The sequence below is a fragment of the Aquarana catesbeiana genome, linkage group LG03 (assembly GCF_042186555.1).
Source record: "Aquarana catesbeiana isolate 2022-GZ linkage group LG03, ASM4218655v1, whole genome shotgun sequence".
NCBI lineage: Eukaryota > Metazoa > Chordata > Amphibia > Anura > Ranidae > Aquarana > Aquarana catesbeiana.
In genome coordinates this window covers 362,336,579-362,353,149 of record NC_133326.1, presented here as the reverse complement: position 1 = coordinate 362,353,149, position 16,571 = coordinate 362,336,579, and the positions used below count along the sequence as shown (strand labels likewise).

At 42.2% G+C, this 16,571-nt stretch overlaps 1 protein-coding gene across 2 annotated transcripts in view; it reads right to left on the bottom strand.

The window, feature by feature from the left end:
- Nucleotides 1-16,571, bottom strand: part of DPYSL3 (dihydropyrimidinase like 3) — a 264,655-nt gene that overhangs the window by 33,326 nt on the left and 214,758 nt on the right. For both annotated transcript variants that reach the window (XM_073620613.1, XM_073620614.1), the window contains exons 5-7: nucleotides 16,155-16,216; nucleotides 15,787-15,867; nucleotides 5,800-5,868 (exon numbers count right to left, since the gene is read on the bottom strand). In XM_073620613.1, the coding sequence (XP_073476714.1) occupies nucleotides 5,800-5,868; nucleotides 15,787-15,867; nucleotides 16,155-16,216 (212 nt within the window). The remainder of the gene's footprint in view (nucleotides 1-5,799; nucleotides 5,869-15,786; nucleotides 15,868-16,154; nucleotides 16,217-16,571) is intronic.

Sequence of the window (16,571 nt, the reverse complement as noted above, 5' to 3'; positions counted from 1 at the left end):
TTTTTGTAAAATAACAAACATGTCATACTTACCTGCTCTGTGCAAGGTATTGCACAGAGTTGCCCAGATCCTCCTCTTCTGGGGTCCCCCGATGGTGCTCCTGGCTCCTCTTCATCCGGAGCCCCCCATGAAGAGACGCTTCCCATGGTGGGCTCCCGTGTGTCTATTGACACAGACAGCATGACTCAGCCCCGCCCCTGGCTCCTGTGCCAATGGCTCCTGCTGCTATCAATCTATCCAATGAGGACCCGAGACAGTGGCTGGAGCTGCTGGGCTCGTGCTCATCGCTGGAACGATTGGGTTCAGGTAAGAAAAAAGGGGGCTTTGACGGACAGCTGCAGTGCAGAAGGTTTTTCACCTTATTGCATAGAATGCATTAAGGTGAAAAACCTTGAGGGTTTACAACTCCTTTAAACCAAAGTGGAAAATATGTCTCAACAATAAACAAATCAAGACAACTTTTTTTTAATAACTACCCCACTCTTTAAAAATGGCAAATATGAAAATAATGAACATATGCTTTGGTGCTGTATATGAAAGCCTGAACAATAAGATAATGAACATCACTTGACTCCACAGGTATACAATTTAATATGACTGTGAAAGCATTCCTCAACATTACATGCAGCTGGTATGCAGCCGATTCATCCCTACATAAATATCATTTATAAAGCTGTTTCCAATCAGTGCTATGTTCTACGTCCATCACATTAGCTGTACTGTATTGTGTGCTTTTATGGTTTGTGTCTGAACGCAGCCCATGACAATAGCCTTGTGCATCTCTCTCCCATTACATCACAGCCAGAAAAGACTTCAGGCTTAGGATATTCAGTTCCTGGCAAATGTACATCCAAATGGTTCAGTAAAAAATACAACCGTTTCCTGTCAGTTGAATACCCTGGGCGTTATGCTGCTCTGCTCCGTATGCACATCTTCTCCTCATTACATGTAACTTCCTTTCCCATTACTAAAATAATCATTACACTCTCGTTGGCACTGGCTCAACCACTGGCGTAGGCTAAGAAGTATTCTCTGTTTTATGATCTAAATGGAATTTTTATCTTATGTGTATACTTTTGAACTTAACAGTTAACATTTCCCTTGGTCACCTGTATATTTGGCGAACATCTATTTTTTTTTTTTTTTCTTCTTGCTTACATTCCCCTGCATTTGTATACATTGCTACATCCTTTATTATGAGCTTAATGGAAGCCCTACCTTTTATGTATAATTTGATCTGCATTGTTTAACCTACTTGAAAGGATGATGTTTTAATAGTGCCAATCAAGCAGTAGGAAATAGTTAATCAGCACTGGACACAAACAAGAGGATTGCACAGGAACAGAATTAAACTGTTTGTGTTTTTAAATGGCTTCAAAAAACCCTAATTGCTCACAAGCCCCATTCTGTATACTGAACCTTTTACCTCATTACCGCTTCTGCTTTCTCCAGAGAAAATATATCATGTCAGGCACAGTTAAAGGATATGCAAACATTAACAATAAACTGTGCTCATTTGGTCCCTTTTGGTTGGTTATATAAATCACTAAAAGTATATTGTTATATCTGTGCAAAATAATACCAGTTAATCATGTCAGAAATTGTGTGAGCTGATAACTTCCTGTGCCATCTGCCTTTGCTTCATTACTATCATTTGCAGCTCTCTGTTGACTACAGAAAACAAGGCCAGGTCTAGGGTGGTGCTGGGGTGGGCTGTTACCCCAGATTCATGCCCTCCCCAGGATCAGTGATGCCGATGAGGGGCTAGGGGGCACTGCGTAGTTGTGGCAATGCAGAGTCGGCATGGATGTACAGTGCCCTGCCCCTATCCGCTGAAATGCATCATTTGTTTCCATGGTACAGGGAAGCCAACCAGGACGCACACAATTAGTTAAAGTGCTTATGGCCAACCTGCGCACACCATGGAAAGGGATGACACTGATGCAGGGAGGGCATTCAGAACCTGTTCAGAAATGCTCTGCCTCAAGCCCTCTGCCATGATGCCACAGCTGCGGTGTAGATATGAAGGCAGGACTATATGTAAATGGGGGACTAAGGACTCTAATGTGATGTGGGGACTCTGATGTGAAGGGGGAGGATCTAAGATGAAAGAGGGTTTTGAAGTGATGAGGGGACTCTGGTGTGAAGAAGGGGGGGCTCTGATGTGGTGAGAAATTCTTATGTGAGGGAGGAGACTCTGGGGGGAATCTCATATACAGGAGGATGGCTATGAAGTAACAGGGGGACTCGCATGTGAAGGAGGAATGCTGATGTGAAGGGGGGTATTCCCCCATGTGATACCAAGGTGAGGGTGACATCATCATTCCGTGTTTCCTTAAGCCCAATAAATACAGTTTTGGATTAGGGTGCCATGTGATTATACATCGTTTTAAAGGGTGCCATGACTGAAAAAAGGTTGAAAAACTCTGGCCTAAGGCCCTGTTCACATCTGGAGATTCCAAATCGCACTGCAATAGGGGCAACATGCACCGCGTGTGTTTGGGTGCCATTCACGTGGTGCGGTTTTGCAGCGATTGTCGTGGTGATTCTGCCCATGATCCCAAATCGCCAGATGTGAACAGGGCCTAATACATGGGAGCTCTTTGACTCAAGCACATAGAGACCTATAGAACTTCCATTCCTTTTTCACTCCTTCACCATCTCTGCACTCCTGAAACTAATGTCAGATGCTTCTGTAACTGAGTCGTAACTCATGGTACAGAAGCGCACTGAGTGAAGAGGGAACACTGGTTCCCTGCATCTCTGTTACACTTTCTGACTGTCCGTGATCCACTCACAGCCAGTACCAGTGGGAAAAGCTGGAGGGACAGATAAACAGGGAGAGCTACCTGGAGAGGATAAAACCAAGGTATGTTGACAGTATGCTCCCCTGACTTTTTTTACTGCACTCCCAAATCAGACAGGCTAGATTGGGCCCTGACAAAGCACCACTCCCTTCGGAATGCAAAAGGAGAAGGGAATGTTTTGTAGTTCTTTCATAGGGTGACAATACTGCTCCTCCATAGATAAAGTACATTGAGTGAGTGTTGTAACCCTAGGACAAAATGTTACAGGCAGAATCACCAACTAGGAAAAAAGCCTAGAAAAAAAAATGACTGCAGCTACTACAACTAAGGACTTGTAAGCTGTAACTTTTTTTTCTTTGTTTTAGATACACTTTAAGGATCAAGCACACCTATCCAGTGCAAATTACATTTGCAACATGTTTTTTCTTTTTTACTTTATTTCTACTACTCCATCATTTGATCTGAGGCTTTGGAAAACTGCATTGATTCTGAATATGTTTGTGACAATTATGTCACCATCTAGCAGCATACAAGTTAAGCATACACATAAGATGCCAATTGTTCATTATTAGGCCTTTCATCAACCTCAGACAAAGGCTGTACAATGTATGAAATACCTAGGAGGACCATGTGAATCTACCCTCTATCAAAAGCTGCACTGGCCTGTTCTTAGACAATTTAACTTCTTTTCTCATTCAGTAGTAAAGAGAAAAACACTGAATTCACTGGCATTCATGGAACATGCAGGCTCATTGTATGTGTTATCTAGTAAATGGTCTAAACCTTGCCCCTCAAGTAATGACCGTCACCTGATCTGGCCAAATTAGATGATTATCTTGTGTTTTCTGGGAGCAATGCACAATCCCAGCCAACTGATCCCTTAGGGTAAGATTAGTTGGACAGGCCTAAAGCTGGTCATACGTGGATCAAAATTCAACTGGTTCAGCAGGGAATGGGCAAATTTTGATCCATGTATGGGCAGGGAGGTTGTACAGAAGTTGATCTACCGATTGAATTCTGTACAACCACCCTGTTGGAATTTCCCCCTGCTCAATTTATAGCCGGCATTGCTGACCTGTATATTCTGACAAAGGGGAAGTCTCCCTGCTGTCAAATTACAATAGCTTGGCGGGGAGGATTCCTCCTTCCACCTTGAATGTGTGGATGAGCGAATGGGATCTGTTTTTTTTCTTAAACCATCAAATTCAGCGGAAAAAAATGATACATCTAAGGGCTTCCTTCTTCCTTGAAATCGTGTGCAATCTTTACTGTTCACTCCAGAAAAAGTGTCACTAGGGGGTGTCTGCCAACACTCACTCTTTCTACCCTTGTAATGCATGGCATAAACATGCACACCTAGGAAAATTGGATGTGCATGTCTGAGTCTGATATGGTGAAAAAAAGCCACTGCTAGTTTTGCGATCCTGCATACACATCTGGCTGTCACCTCGTGTCTATTGTCACCTTTGTGGAGACTAGATTACTAACTAACAAAAAAAAAAAAAAAAAGAAAAGATTGGATTACTATCCAACATGATAAAATTCTAACATGCTTCCTCTGCCTTAGAGGTATGATCAGTTATAGCCCTAGTCAGGGGCATGGTATAAATATGTGCAATGTTATTGCCTACGATCAGGTGAGAGAATTTACAAATAGAGGGTGGGATCCATTATTGGATTGTAGAACTTCTTGACATGTGTCAGCAGTGTAGAATTCTAGTTCACTTCATCTTCTGTCTAATAATGCTAGAATAAAAACTAGAGCTTATTTACAGAAAACATTTAATAAGTGGAACATGTTCCAACACCAATCTTATTTATTTTTTTATTATCCCCAGCCATTAACTACAAAGAGATGGACACTTCACAATGAGTATTCAAAAAGGCAGTGCAATGGTAATGGTAAAGTACACTAACCTAAAGCAACCAGTTTACTGTCATCATATTAATTGGAGGTGTTCTATTACTGTAAGTTAGGACTGTTTGCTTAAGCCTCATACAAAGAAAGAGAATATCAGACGAATGATCATCTTTTTTTTTTTGCATGCTAGTCTCATATCGAAAATTAAGGTTCCGAAAATTCTCATAGGACAGAATACAACTTCATAAGTGATGTAATGTATTCTGTTATTTCTGAACATGCGTGGTCTTCTGATTTTTTTTTTCAAACAAAAACTGTACTGATTAAACGAAAATTGTACGTTCTGGTATCGTACGAGAAACATTTGGTGTTCGTCCCTTAGGATAATTTTGCATGAACTGTCGTGATCGGTTTTCAAAAGCTGTGTGCTAACGATCAGATTATCACTTAATCGTTTCGAAAGCGGAATTTTTTGTCCAATTTTTTCACTGTGTACAAGGTATTACCATCATTGTATTCTGCTCTTACCGAAAACATATCTGTGATAAACCTGAGATGAAATTTAAAACATTAATGAAAAAAGTCAAGGCTTGATTGTACGTCATCTATATTATCATATACCCTTTCTGTAGTACTTGCCATACAAAGCTGTAAGAGCTCCTCTTAAAATGAGTAAGGAATTAAATCAGTGGAGGAACTGAACTAGATTAGCCAAAAGTACTTTTCTAACTGATGATGTCAAGAAACAACAAGACTGGGCAGAAGCTGTGGTGGGGGTCAAGTTGATACATCCTATTCTAGAATGCCAACTAGGCAATACCTTCTATAGAGTACAGTGGCACCACTGTCTGCCCTTGATTTTAGTATCCGAAGCATGTACACAGTCTGCACACATTTCTACTGTGTGTAGCTCAATAGGGTCCTTTGTATTCAAAAGGTAATTGTTTCTTTATGACCAGTTTCCCCTTTTATTTATTTTTTTCATGTGCCCCAATATGTTCCAATTTTGTATATATATCACTGTGTTTCTTAGCATAAGTATTTGTTTAATTTTGTTAAATTTGTTTTTACTGTTACATTTACATGAATTATATCTGATTGTGGATACCATGGTATTATTATTTATCTTACCTCCTCAGGTCGACTCAAAACATGGCCTTCTGGTCCCGTAATACCCATTTCCAACATTCTTTGCTGCTCCTGAAAATAGAATTATTTACTGTTTATTTCAAATGCAAATTGGACAGGAGATGTGTGAAATAAACATTTGCCTAGAATAAAAACATGTCAACACTGAGAAAAATTCAGAATAGGAATAGGAAATCGATCTGACAAGTTTAGAGACTCAACTTGTGTTGATGGTGGCCACACACACTTCAATTATTTATAACCAATCAATGTGCAATTCAATCAAAATAATTGAATCTGCAAATAATGTAATAGTCATAACTTCCCTCCCGGTCAATTTAGACTCAATTTCAATCAAACGTAATCAAATGGACAGGGTGGGCGGGATATTTTAATTTGCTCTGAATCAATCAGCAGCACTGAGATACTTTGTTTATGAATATGATCATAATTTGATCAGGTTGAACGATTACAAGGTGGAAACAGAGATGTGATTGATAACTTGCGATTGTACGTTATGAAATGTACTTCCCCATGTGTGGTTTTTCGATCGAATGGGTTGTCAACTAAAGATCGTTTATTCCAAATTGGGCCCAAAGTGTCAATATTTTGTGTGGCCACCAATATTTTCCAGCACTGCTTTACCCTCTTGGACATGGAATTCACCAGAGCTTCACAGATTGTCCTCTTCCACTCCTCCATGACAACATCACCGAGCTAGTGGATGTTAGAGACCTTGCGCTCCTCCACCTTCCATTTGAGAATGCCTCACAGATGCTCATTAGGGTTTAGGTCTGGAGACATGATTGGCCAGTCCATCACCTTTACCCTCAGCTTCTTTATCAAGGCAGTGGTCGTCTTGGAGGTGTGTTTAGGGTCCTTATGTTGGAATACTGCCCTGCAGCCCAGTCTCCGAAGGGAGGGGATCATGCTCTGCTTAAGTATATCACAGTATATGTTGGGATTCATGGTTCCCTCAATGAACTGTAGCTTCCCAGTGTCAGCAGCACTCATGCAGCCCAAGACCATGACACTCCCACCACCATGCTTGACTGTAGGCAAGACACACTTGTCTTTGTACTCCTTATCTGGTTGCTGCCACACACGTTCGACACCATTTGAATCAAATACGTTTATCTTGGTCTCATAAGACCACAGGACATGGTTCCAGTAATCCATGTCCTTAGTCTGCTTGTCTTCTGCAAACAGTTTGCAGGCTTTCTTGTGCATCATCTTTAGAAGAGGCTAACTTCTGGGATGACAGCCATGCAGACCAATGTGATGCAGTGTGTGGCGTATGGTCTGAGCACTGACAGTCTGACCCCCCACCCCTTCAACCTCTGCAGAAATGCTGACAGCACTCATATGTCTATTTCCCAAAGACAACCTCTGGATATGCGCTGAACACGTGCACTCAACTTCTTTAGTCAACCATGGCGAGGCTTGTTCTGAGTGAAATCTGCTCTGTTAAACCGCTGTATGATCTTGTCCACCATGCTGCAGCTCAGTTTCAGGGTCTTGGCAATCTTCTTATAGCCTATGCCATCTTTATGTAGAGCAACAATTCTTTTTTTCAGACCCTCAGAGAGTTCTTTGCCATGAGGTGCCATGTTGAACTTCCAGTGACCAGTATGAGAGAGTGAGAGTGATAACACCAAATTTAACACACCTGCTCCCCATTCACAGCTGAGACCTTGTAACACTAACGAGTCACATGACACCGGGGAGGGAAAATGGCTAATTGGGCCCAATTTTGACATTTCAGTGAGTTCAGTCCAGTTTTGTCTGTCAGTTTTTTTAGACGGATGTAGACTGAACCACATTGTATGTCTATGTTGCCTTGTGTGGACTGTTTATGGGTGGGCGAATGTAAGTGGATGATCATCCGTTTACATCTGCCCACATCTGTGTCCTTTCAGGTCCATTTTTTTAAACAGAACAGCCTACGTCCAGATCTGTTGAAACAGAACAGATATAAATGGATGTCATCTGTTTACATCCATTCCGTTTATGCCCGTTTTTAGGTAAGAAACATTTTTTCTTTATACTTTTGTCACCTCTGATTGGTCTCTTCAACAACTAAGGCCCCTTCCACATGGGGCGGACACCAACAGGAATATGCTTGCTCAGCAGGGGATCTGCCCACTGATCCTCACTGAGCAGGCAGATGACTGGTCTGTGTCCCCTCATAGACACAGACCACTCACCTCTATGGGCAGTCGGATGTAAAACAGACTGCCTTTTAATTTACACCTGTCTGCCATCCAATCCACTAGACAGAAAGGGAATGTTTTTAGCAGATCAGATTGGATGTAGGCGGGTGTAAACAGATACACACACTGCTTCATAGAGAATGGAGGGTCTGATCGGATCCGCCTAAAAAACTGACCCAAGCGGTCCGCGTGTTTGAAAGGGGCCTAAGAAAAACAGATGAAAAACAGATGTAGACTGATGTAAACTGAACTGGACTGATATAAACTGATGTAAACTGAACTGAACTGGACTGAACTGAAAACAGATGTGTAAACTGAATCAGTTTTTTCTTTGAAAAAACGTGACTGAACGAACGGATGACGTCCATGTAAAACAGGCCTAATACACAGGGATTCCAGCAGATCTCAGGAGATTCCAGCAAACTTTCTGTTCTGGGTCAAATCTAAAGCCGTACATAAACGGAGTGATTTTCTATCCTATGCAACTATGGGTTGCAGGAAAGAAAATCGCTTGATTCCCCCATTAACACAGTCCCTCCCATGGAACCATGGTGTTCCCTCGAAACCCGGGGGGTTGCTGTCCCCGACGGGAGAACTCATCCAACAGGATGGTTGTACCCAAGTTGATTGATCGATTGGTACAATCGGCCTGCCTATATATGGTTCGAAAATTGTTCGGTTCCTACTGTCTTTGTTTGGCTTTACACTTTGCAGATCAGTTATTTCATTTTCATATTTAGACACATAGAAACACAGATACACTAAAGCATTTCGTTAGCCTAAACTCCTGTACTTAAACAAATTACTTCACTTTCATACAGAGGATATTAAACACCAAAAGGCCCATTTATTAAACAGAAGAACCATGAAAAACTTGTTTTTTTTTTTAGTGGGAAAGGATTAGATACTCTGTCAATGTGGTATTGCTGCCAGTGTTACCATTTGACTGGTTTCCCCTCACTTCCTGTCCAGTGCCCATGGGTGTCAGAACAGGAAGAGAAAAGTCCACTGTAGAGACACAAGAATGATCTAAAATCCTACAGAAATTTGAACCCTTCCACACACTAAAAAAAGGTTTTGGCTGGACTTGGGTTTTGACAATTTTAATTACGGAAACAGTAGTGACTAGATTTTCAGTCAGTAAACGTTTTCCTTTTTTCTATCCCTACAGATTTACACTTCTACACTCAGAGATGGCAATCTTTTTGTTGGAGAATAATTCCAGCCTTCTACAGAAGACACATTGTCCCCTTTCTGGGGCACAGCAGCCTTTCCCCTCTCTGACTTCATCATCTTCATTTTGCATTCTTGACCTCTAAATAACATTTTGTATCAATTAAAAAGGAAACATGACAGAGAGCCAACAGATGCAGTTCAGAGGCCTGGAAAAGATTCTGGTTACGTTTCTACTGACACACAGGCAAATCAGCCAAAACATACTCCATCATTACAACGGCTGGTTAGGAGACAGAATCAGGGCTCCATAGCAGAATTCTGGGACAGTACGGTCTCTCAGCATGTACAGGAAAGCATTTGCTTTAGAGAAAAGATCTCCTGAACATAAATACCTTCACCAGTATGGAAACCCTGCATTTGTTTGCGGTAAAAAAAACAAAATACTATTGTGCTGGTTTTATAGACATAAACAGCAGTCAGTTTGCAGATGTGAAGTTTTCAAATGGTTTGAAGGGTTACATTTGGTTTGTCCTAGTGACCATTGTCCTCCAGAGAGAGAGTGGTGGAAAACCAAACTAGCATAAACACCTTAATCCAATCACCATAGAATGTGTCAAAGCAGATGTTAATTGTTCAGGGATAGGATGAGAGGTGTGAAAGTCATGGAACCACCCTGTTCTGGTTCCAGAATTCACTCATTAGTGTCAGGAAATCTGCATAAGTTTTAATCCTTTAATTTACAAGGGAGAGGGTGTAAACTGTTGTTAAATCAACAGGGTACAACCTTACGAAAAGGACTTTCTTTGGGGAACTGTTTGGACATACAGAACAACTGGTTCACAAACAGAGTAAAAGAGGTCATCTATGTCAAACAAGAGCAACCACCCATGAACTGGGGTGAGGACCTTCAACATCATCTGTCTTCCAGATATAATGCTGCTTTAACCACTTGCCGACCAGCCACTGCAGTTATACTGCAGCAGGGCGGCTCTATTGCACGAATCTCCGTACCGGTACAGCTCTTCGTGTAATAGAGTGGACACACGCATAGCGCCGGAGCCAATGCGTGTGGCCGGTGGCTGCGATGTCTGCCAGCCACCCGCGATCGCTCCACAAAGAGGCAGAACAGGGATCTGCCAATGTAAACAAGGCGGATCCCCATTCTGACAGGGGAGTACAGTGTGATCATCTGTTCCTAGTGATTAGGAACATCGATTTCTCTGTACTCCCAGTCAGTCCACTCCCCCCACAGTTAGAATCACTCCCTAGGACACACTTAACCCCTTGATCGCCCCCTAGTGTTAACCCCTTCCCTGCTAGTGTCATTTATACAGTAATCAGTGCATTTTTATAGCATTGATCGCTGTAAAAATGTCACTGGTTCCAAAAAAGTATCAAAAGTGTCGAATCTGTCCGCCACAATGTCGCAGTCCCGCTAAAAATCTCTGATCACCGCCATTACTAGTATAAATAAAATAAAAAAATAATAAAAATGCCATAAATCTATCTCCTATTTTGTAGATGCTATAACTTTTGTGCAAACCAATCAACATACGCTTATTGTGATTTTGTTTCACCCAAAATATGTAGAAGAATACATATTGGCCTAAACTGATGAAGAATTTTTTTTTTTTACATTTTTTGGGGATATTATAGCAAAAAGTAAAAAATATTGTCTTTTTTTTCAAAATTGTTGGCTTATTTTTGTTTATAGCGCAAAGGATAAAAACCGCAGAGGTGATAAAATACCACCAAAAGAAAGCTCTATTTGTGGCAAAAAAGGACATCTATTTTGTTTGGGTACAGTGTCGCACGATCGTGCAATTGTCAATTAAAGCGATGCAGTGCAGTATCACAAAAAATGGCCTGATCATTAATGGGGTAAATCCTTCCGGAGCTGAAGTGGTTAAAGGAGAGGTATAGTATTTCGAAAAAAACAAAAAAACATCGGCATCTGTCCCCCGCTGCTCTGCACTGAGAACTGAGCGATCAAACACCACTAATCATTCAAGGAGAAGTCCAGCCTGGGTTTGTTTGGCTGGGCTTCTCCTCTGGGTCACAGGAGAGTAATTCGTTTTGCACTCCTGTGACCCGTTTTCGGCAGAGAGCGGTCTGACGTTCGCTCTCTGCTGACGTCAACAAGTTCAGTCCAGGCACCGCGTCATCCCGACTTCCGAAGTCTGGATCCGCCAGGTGCCTGGACTGATGGCAGTCTAAGCCTCTCAGCGAGCCGCTGAGAGGCTGAGACAGCCGCTCCCCGCCCCTTCACAGCTCAGCCCTCCAGTTAGCATGAAGGAGCAGAGCAGGAGAACTGCTGATTGACAGTCAGCAGCTCTCCTCTCGAGGAGCCGAGAGAACCGAGCTATCGGCAGTGTTCGATGGCTCGGTTTTCAGAGCAGAGACGGCGGGGGACAGATGCAGATGTGCCACCTAGGTAAGTAGGATTAGGGGAAAAAAAAAAAAAAAACATACTTCTTCTTTCAGTTCTCCCCCTTCACTCTGAGTAGAAAGGCATGACTATCAGTCATCAGCTCTCTTCTCTGTCCCTCCAGCGCCCCCTGGATTGCTGGGCTGTGGAGGGGGTGGGATTGGCTGGCTCAGGCTCTCAGTAGATTGCTGAGAGGCCGAGCCAGCAGTCGGTCCAGCCTTCTGGGCTGATCCCAACCATATGGTCGGGATTTTTTCAGAGTCTGCACCGGCTCTGTGACATCAGCTGACAGTGGGCTTTAGCCCGTTATCGGGTGAAAACGGATCACAGGAGTGCAGAACGAACTGCACTACTGAGATCCATAGGAGAAGTATAGCCAAAAGAGCTTTGGCTGTTCTTCTCCTTCTACATGTCCCTTTACCCTGGTACATGTTAAGGAAAACAGCAGTGTTGGAAAACTGCTGAGCCTTGACCTGTAGAATTTGCCCTCCTTTGTTAAGAGGTTATTTTGTCTCCCCAATGTACAGGTCTTTGCATTCTTCATTAATGCCATTTTACCATCTTTAACCCAGGGACTTGACAACACCTTTTGCTGCATGACTTGAAGGACATGGGATTATAGAACTAGAAGATAGTGGTTCCAATTGGACAATCAACATCTGCCTTGACACATTCCATGGCGATTGAATAAAGGTGACTGTGCTACCTGTGTGTATATAAATTCTGGAGTATGATCCTGAGACCTATTAGAACTGAAGAACAGCCTTGAATAAGCTCAGAAATGTCTTTAATATTAAAGGAAAAAGTCCAGTTGAACAGGACTAACTACTACTAGCTATATCATGACCTGGGTAAAGGAAAACGTTCACAGACACTTAAAACATTTAGCTACATGGACCTAGGCACAATAGTCAGACATTATTTATAAGGCTGGTACAATTATTAAAATTACACTTATAAACATTCTAGGTGTTGATTTACTAAAAGAGTATAGGTGCACGCAAAATCCATAAATTTTATTTGCAAGTGATTTGCAGAGTAATATTCTTGATTTGTAGAGCTTAATTCTTTGCAGAGTGATGTTTCACCACATTCATTAAAGTCAAAGTGTTTTTTTATCTTAATGCATTCTCAGCATTAAAGTAAAAAAAATCCCACTTAGGCCCCATTCACACTAGCGCGTTTTTTGATGCATTTTGCATTTTGCAGAAATGCACGGGAATTTTTTAACATGGGTTCCTATGGAACATGTTCACATCAATGCTTTTTTGTATCTCTGCGTTTTTGGAAAGGGTCGGGGACTTTTTTTCATGCAAAAAGCAGCGTTTTGCATGTAATGGTTTTAAATGGACAAGCATCAAAAACGCAAGTGCACCGTTTTTGCAGCGTTTTTGATGCGTTTTTGGTGCGTTTTTGGTGCGTTTTTGCCGTTTTTTTTTTTATTTTATTTTTTTTGTAATTTTTTTTTAAGACTGTAAAAAAAAATGAAAAAAAAAAAACGCAAAACGCAAATCGCGGCAAAAACGCGGCAAAAACGCGGCTCAAAAACGTGGCAAGCATGAAAAAAAAACCTCCAAAAACGCTCAAAAGCAACATGCATAGGTGTGAATCGAGCCTAACTGCCCTGCACCCCTTCCCTAAACACTCAAAGTGACTGTAAAGTCTTGTTTTAGTTCTGTTTTATTTTTTAAATAACAAACATGTTATACTTACCTGCTCTATGCAGTTGGTTTTGCACAGAGCAGCCCAGATCCTCATCTTCTCAGGGCCCTCTTCTGTGCTCCTGGCCCCTCCCTCCTACTGAGTGCCCCCACAGCAAGCAGCTTGCTATGGGGGTACCCGAGCCAAGCTGCAGCTCACTGTGTCCATTCAGACACGGCGCTGCAACCTGACCCCGCCCCTCTCTCTCCTGATTGGCTGAATGATTTTGACTGACAGCAGCAGGAGCCATTCACGCCACGCTGCTGTCATAGCCAATGAGGAGGGAAGTCCCAGGCAGCTTAGTAACTCCTGCAACATCACTGGATAAAGATGGACTCAGGTATGTATTAGGGGGGCTGAAGGAGGCTGCTGCACACAGAAGGATTTTTTATCTTAATGCATAGAACACATAAAAAACCTTCTGTCTTCGGCAAACGGGCTGAATGAAAAAAACTGAACAAACACCTTTTTTCCATGTATTATTTATGCGAAATGTGTCATAAACCTATTACAGTAATTTATTGGGTACCTAGGCTAACTTTGTTAGAATTGGAAACAAATTGGAGTTACAAACGTGCTCTCGGAATGGAAGTTGTTCATACTGTATGATTTACTGTATTCTGATACAGCGCAGAGACTCCCCCATTGTCAAAATACAAAGATCAACTCCGCAGCCATGGGCTGCATCCGCTGACCCAGCTGCCTTTATCCAACAGGGTGGTTGAACAGAAGTCAATCGATAGCCGTGGCCATACACAGATCGCAATTCATCCGGTCCCTGCTCAACTGGCTGAATTTCGATCCATCTATGGCCACCTTCACCTTGTTCCGTGTAATTACTCCAGCACTGTCTCTGGCTCCAGCACTGCTCCCTTCACTATCTGCATTCACAGGAGACTAGGCGACTGCTATCAGTCAAACTCCTGTGAGGGGAGAGCAGGGTATTGGCTTACACCACCGCACACAGCTCAACAAAGAACCTGATGGAAGCTAGAATGCTTTGATACCTCCTTAGCACCCAGCTTGCTACAGGAGGCACCTTAAGAAGAGGGGGAGCTTACAACACCAGTGGGGAATGCAAGAAGAGTAGGAAAGTGATTTTTCTGTGCAGTATCGTTGCAGTGTTACATAATTTTTTTATTTATTTTTTGGGGGAAATTACGTATATTAAAATTTTACCGGTTGACAAGAAAATACACTTGCAAGGTGCACGATCCACACCCCAACTACTCTAAACGTAATACATTTTAAATACAGACTGCTTAACAATGTCCAATGCTCGCATGGACACAATCCATAAATAAGAAGACATCATTTTTTGGGCGCATTCACCCCTTTCCCGCTCAGGAAAATTTTCAGCTTTCAGCGCTGTCGCAATTTAAATACCAATTGCGTGGTCATGCAGCACTGTACTCATATGAAATGTTTAGCATTTTTCCTCACAAATAGAGCTTTCTTTTGATGGTATTTAATCGCCACTGGGCTTTTTATTTTTTGCTTAACTAATAAACAAATATAATTTTCAAAAAAAAAAGTTTTTTCGTAGTTTCTGTTATAAAAAAGTAATTTTTCTCTTTCACTGATGGGCACTGATAGGCGGCACTGATGATCAGTGGCCCGATTATCTGTGTACATGTCTCCTGTCACACTTGTGGGTTACCGGCTCTCCTCATGCTGTGACAGCACGTGAGGAAAGGAAAGCCAATAACCAGCAAATTTGTTTACATGTGATCAGCTATATATGGACACAGGAATGGTGCAAGGATTTTTGACACCCTAGGCAAAACTTAATTTTGCCGCCCCCCTTTGGCTACACCCCCTTTGCCCTGCCCATGTATACCCCACCTTTTTAATGAAGCGCCCATCAAATGCAGCCTCACCAGCGCCCATCAAATGCAGCCTCACCAGCACCCATCAAATGCAGCCTACCAGTGCCCATCAATGAATGTTTGCTTGCTTCCATTAATTCGGGAGTTGGGACACAGACACAGTCCTCCGCCGCCGCTGCGTCTCTGACACTGTGTGCCAACACAACGGTGGCAGCCTGCTGATGCTGAGAGAGAGCAGAAACACCAGTGGCCCGACGCCCTAGGCAGCAGTGCGCCCTAGGCGGCTGCCTAGTGGTAGCACCGACCCTGAATGGACATAGCTGTTTACATGGTAAAGGGACGCTGTTATTGAGCTGTGACACAGAGTGTGCCGGATGTGGGGCCCTGGAGGCACGATTTTGGGAGACGTCCATGGACGCCCTCTCGTAACAACAGAGCTGCGCTGTAGCTGTCTTTCAGTTATAGAGCGGGTCTGAAGTGGTTAAAATTGATATCACTTTAAGTGAAGTGAAAATTCCCATGGAAAGAGAAAATTCAGTGAGCATGCTGGACTCCTTAAGTAAATAAATAAATCTCGGTGCTGGTGTATCAAAATCCACCTACAACCATACACACACATTTATAAAGTTATTTTCTATTTTACCTGGGCAATGATATCTCCATTCTCAGCATGAACCTGAGCAATCGCACCCAGTCCTCCCAAGAAAGTGAAAATCTCATAGAGCTAAAAGAGAAAACCATTGAACATCAACGTTAGCATATCAGCCTTGAATCTACAATCCTTATGTTTTGTAACAAATCCCCCCCAGTCCTTATGTGACAGCTGTGCTGCTCATGTTTGAATAAATGATATTTCACAGAAACAGCACAAGTTTTATATTATTGGATAAAAACTTGTAAACACATTGTAATTCATCAGAACATGGCCTTGCTTCAAGCAGAGACAGACCTGAAACAGTTCATTCTATTTGGACTTTTGCCCAGAAACAAAGGAAATATCAAATAATTTACCTCAGTGTTGGACATCTGATAAAAATCTTTATAGGCCATGTAAACCATGAAAGAGTTAACACCTGGGAAAAGAAATAAAATGGAAAAGTCAGTGAGGGAATTTTCCTCAGTTCGGAAGCAGGGACATGTGATAATTATTACACTCTTGTGGAATGAGAGGATTTAGCCAGATGGAGTTAAACATGGAGGGATAGGTCTTGTTTGGCATCATGACTGAACATTGCTCTCTATAAAAACACTGCTAAGGAAGTCCAGCCGAGGTAGGAGAGATAGAACAGATTTAATGTTCTGCTAGAAGAACACTAATAAATAAACATGGTGCAGAAACGTCCTCTTTAAAAGCCTGCTTAAAATAACACATTTATGACAGAACATATAAGTCATTTTCACCTCCTTAGCTACAAGTGCTATATGTTT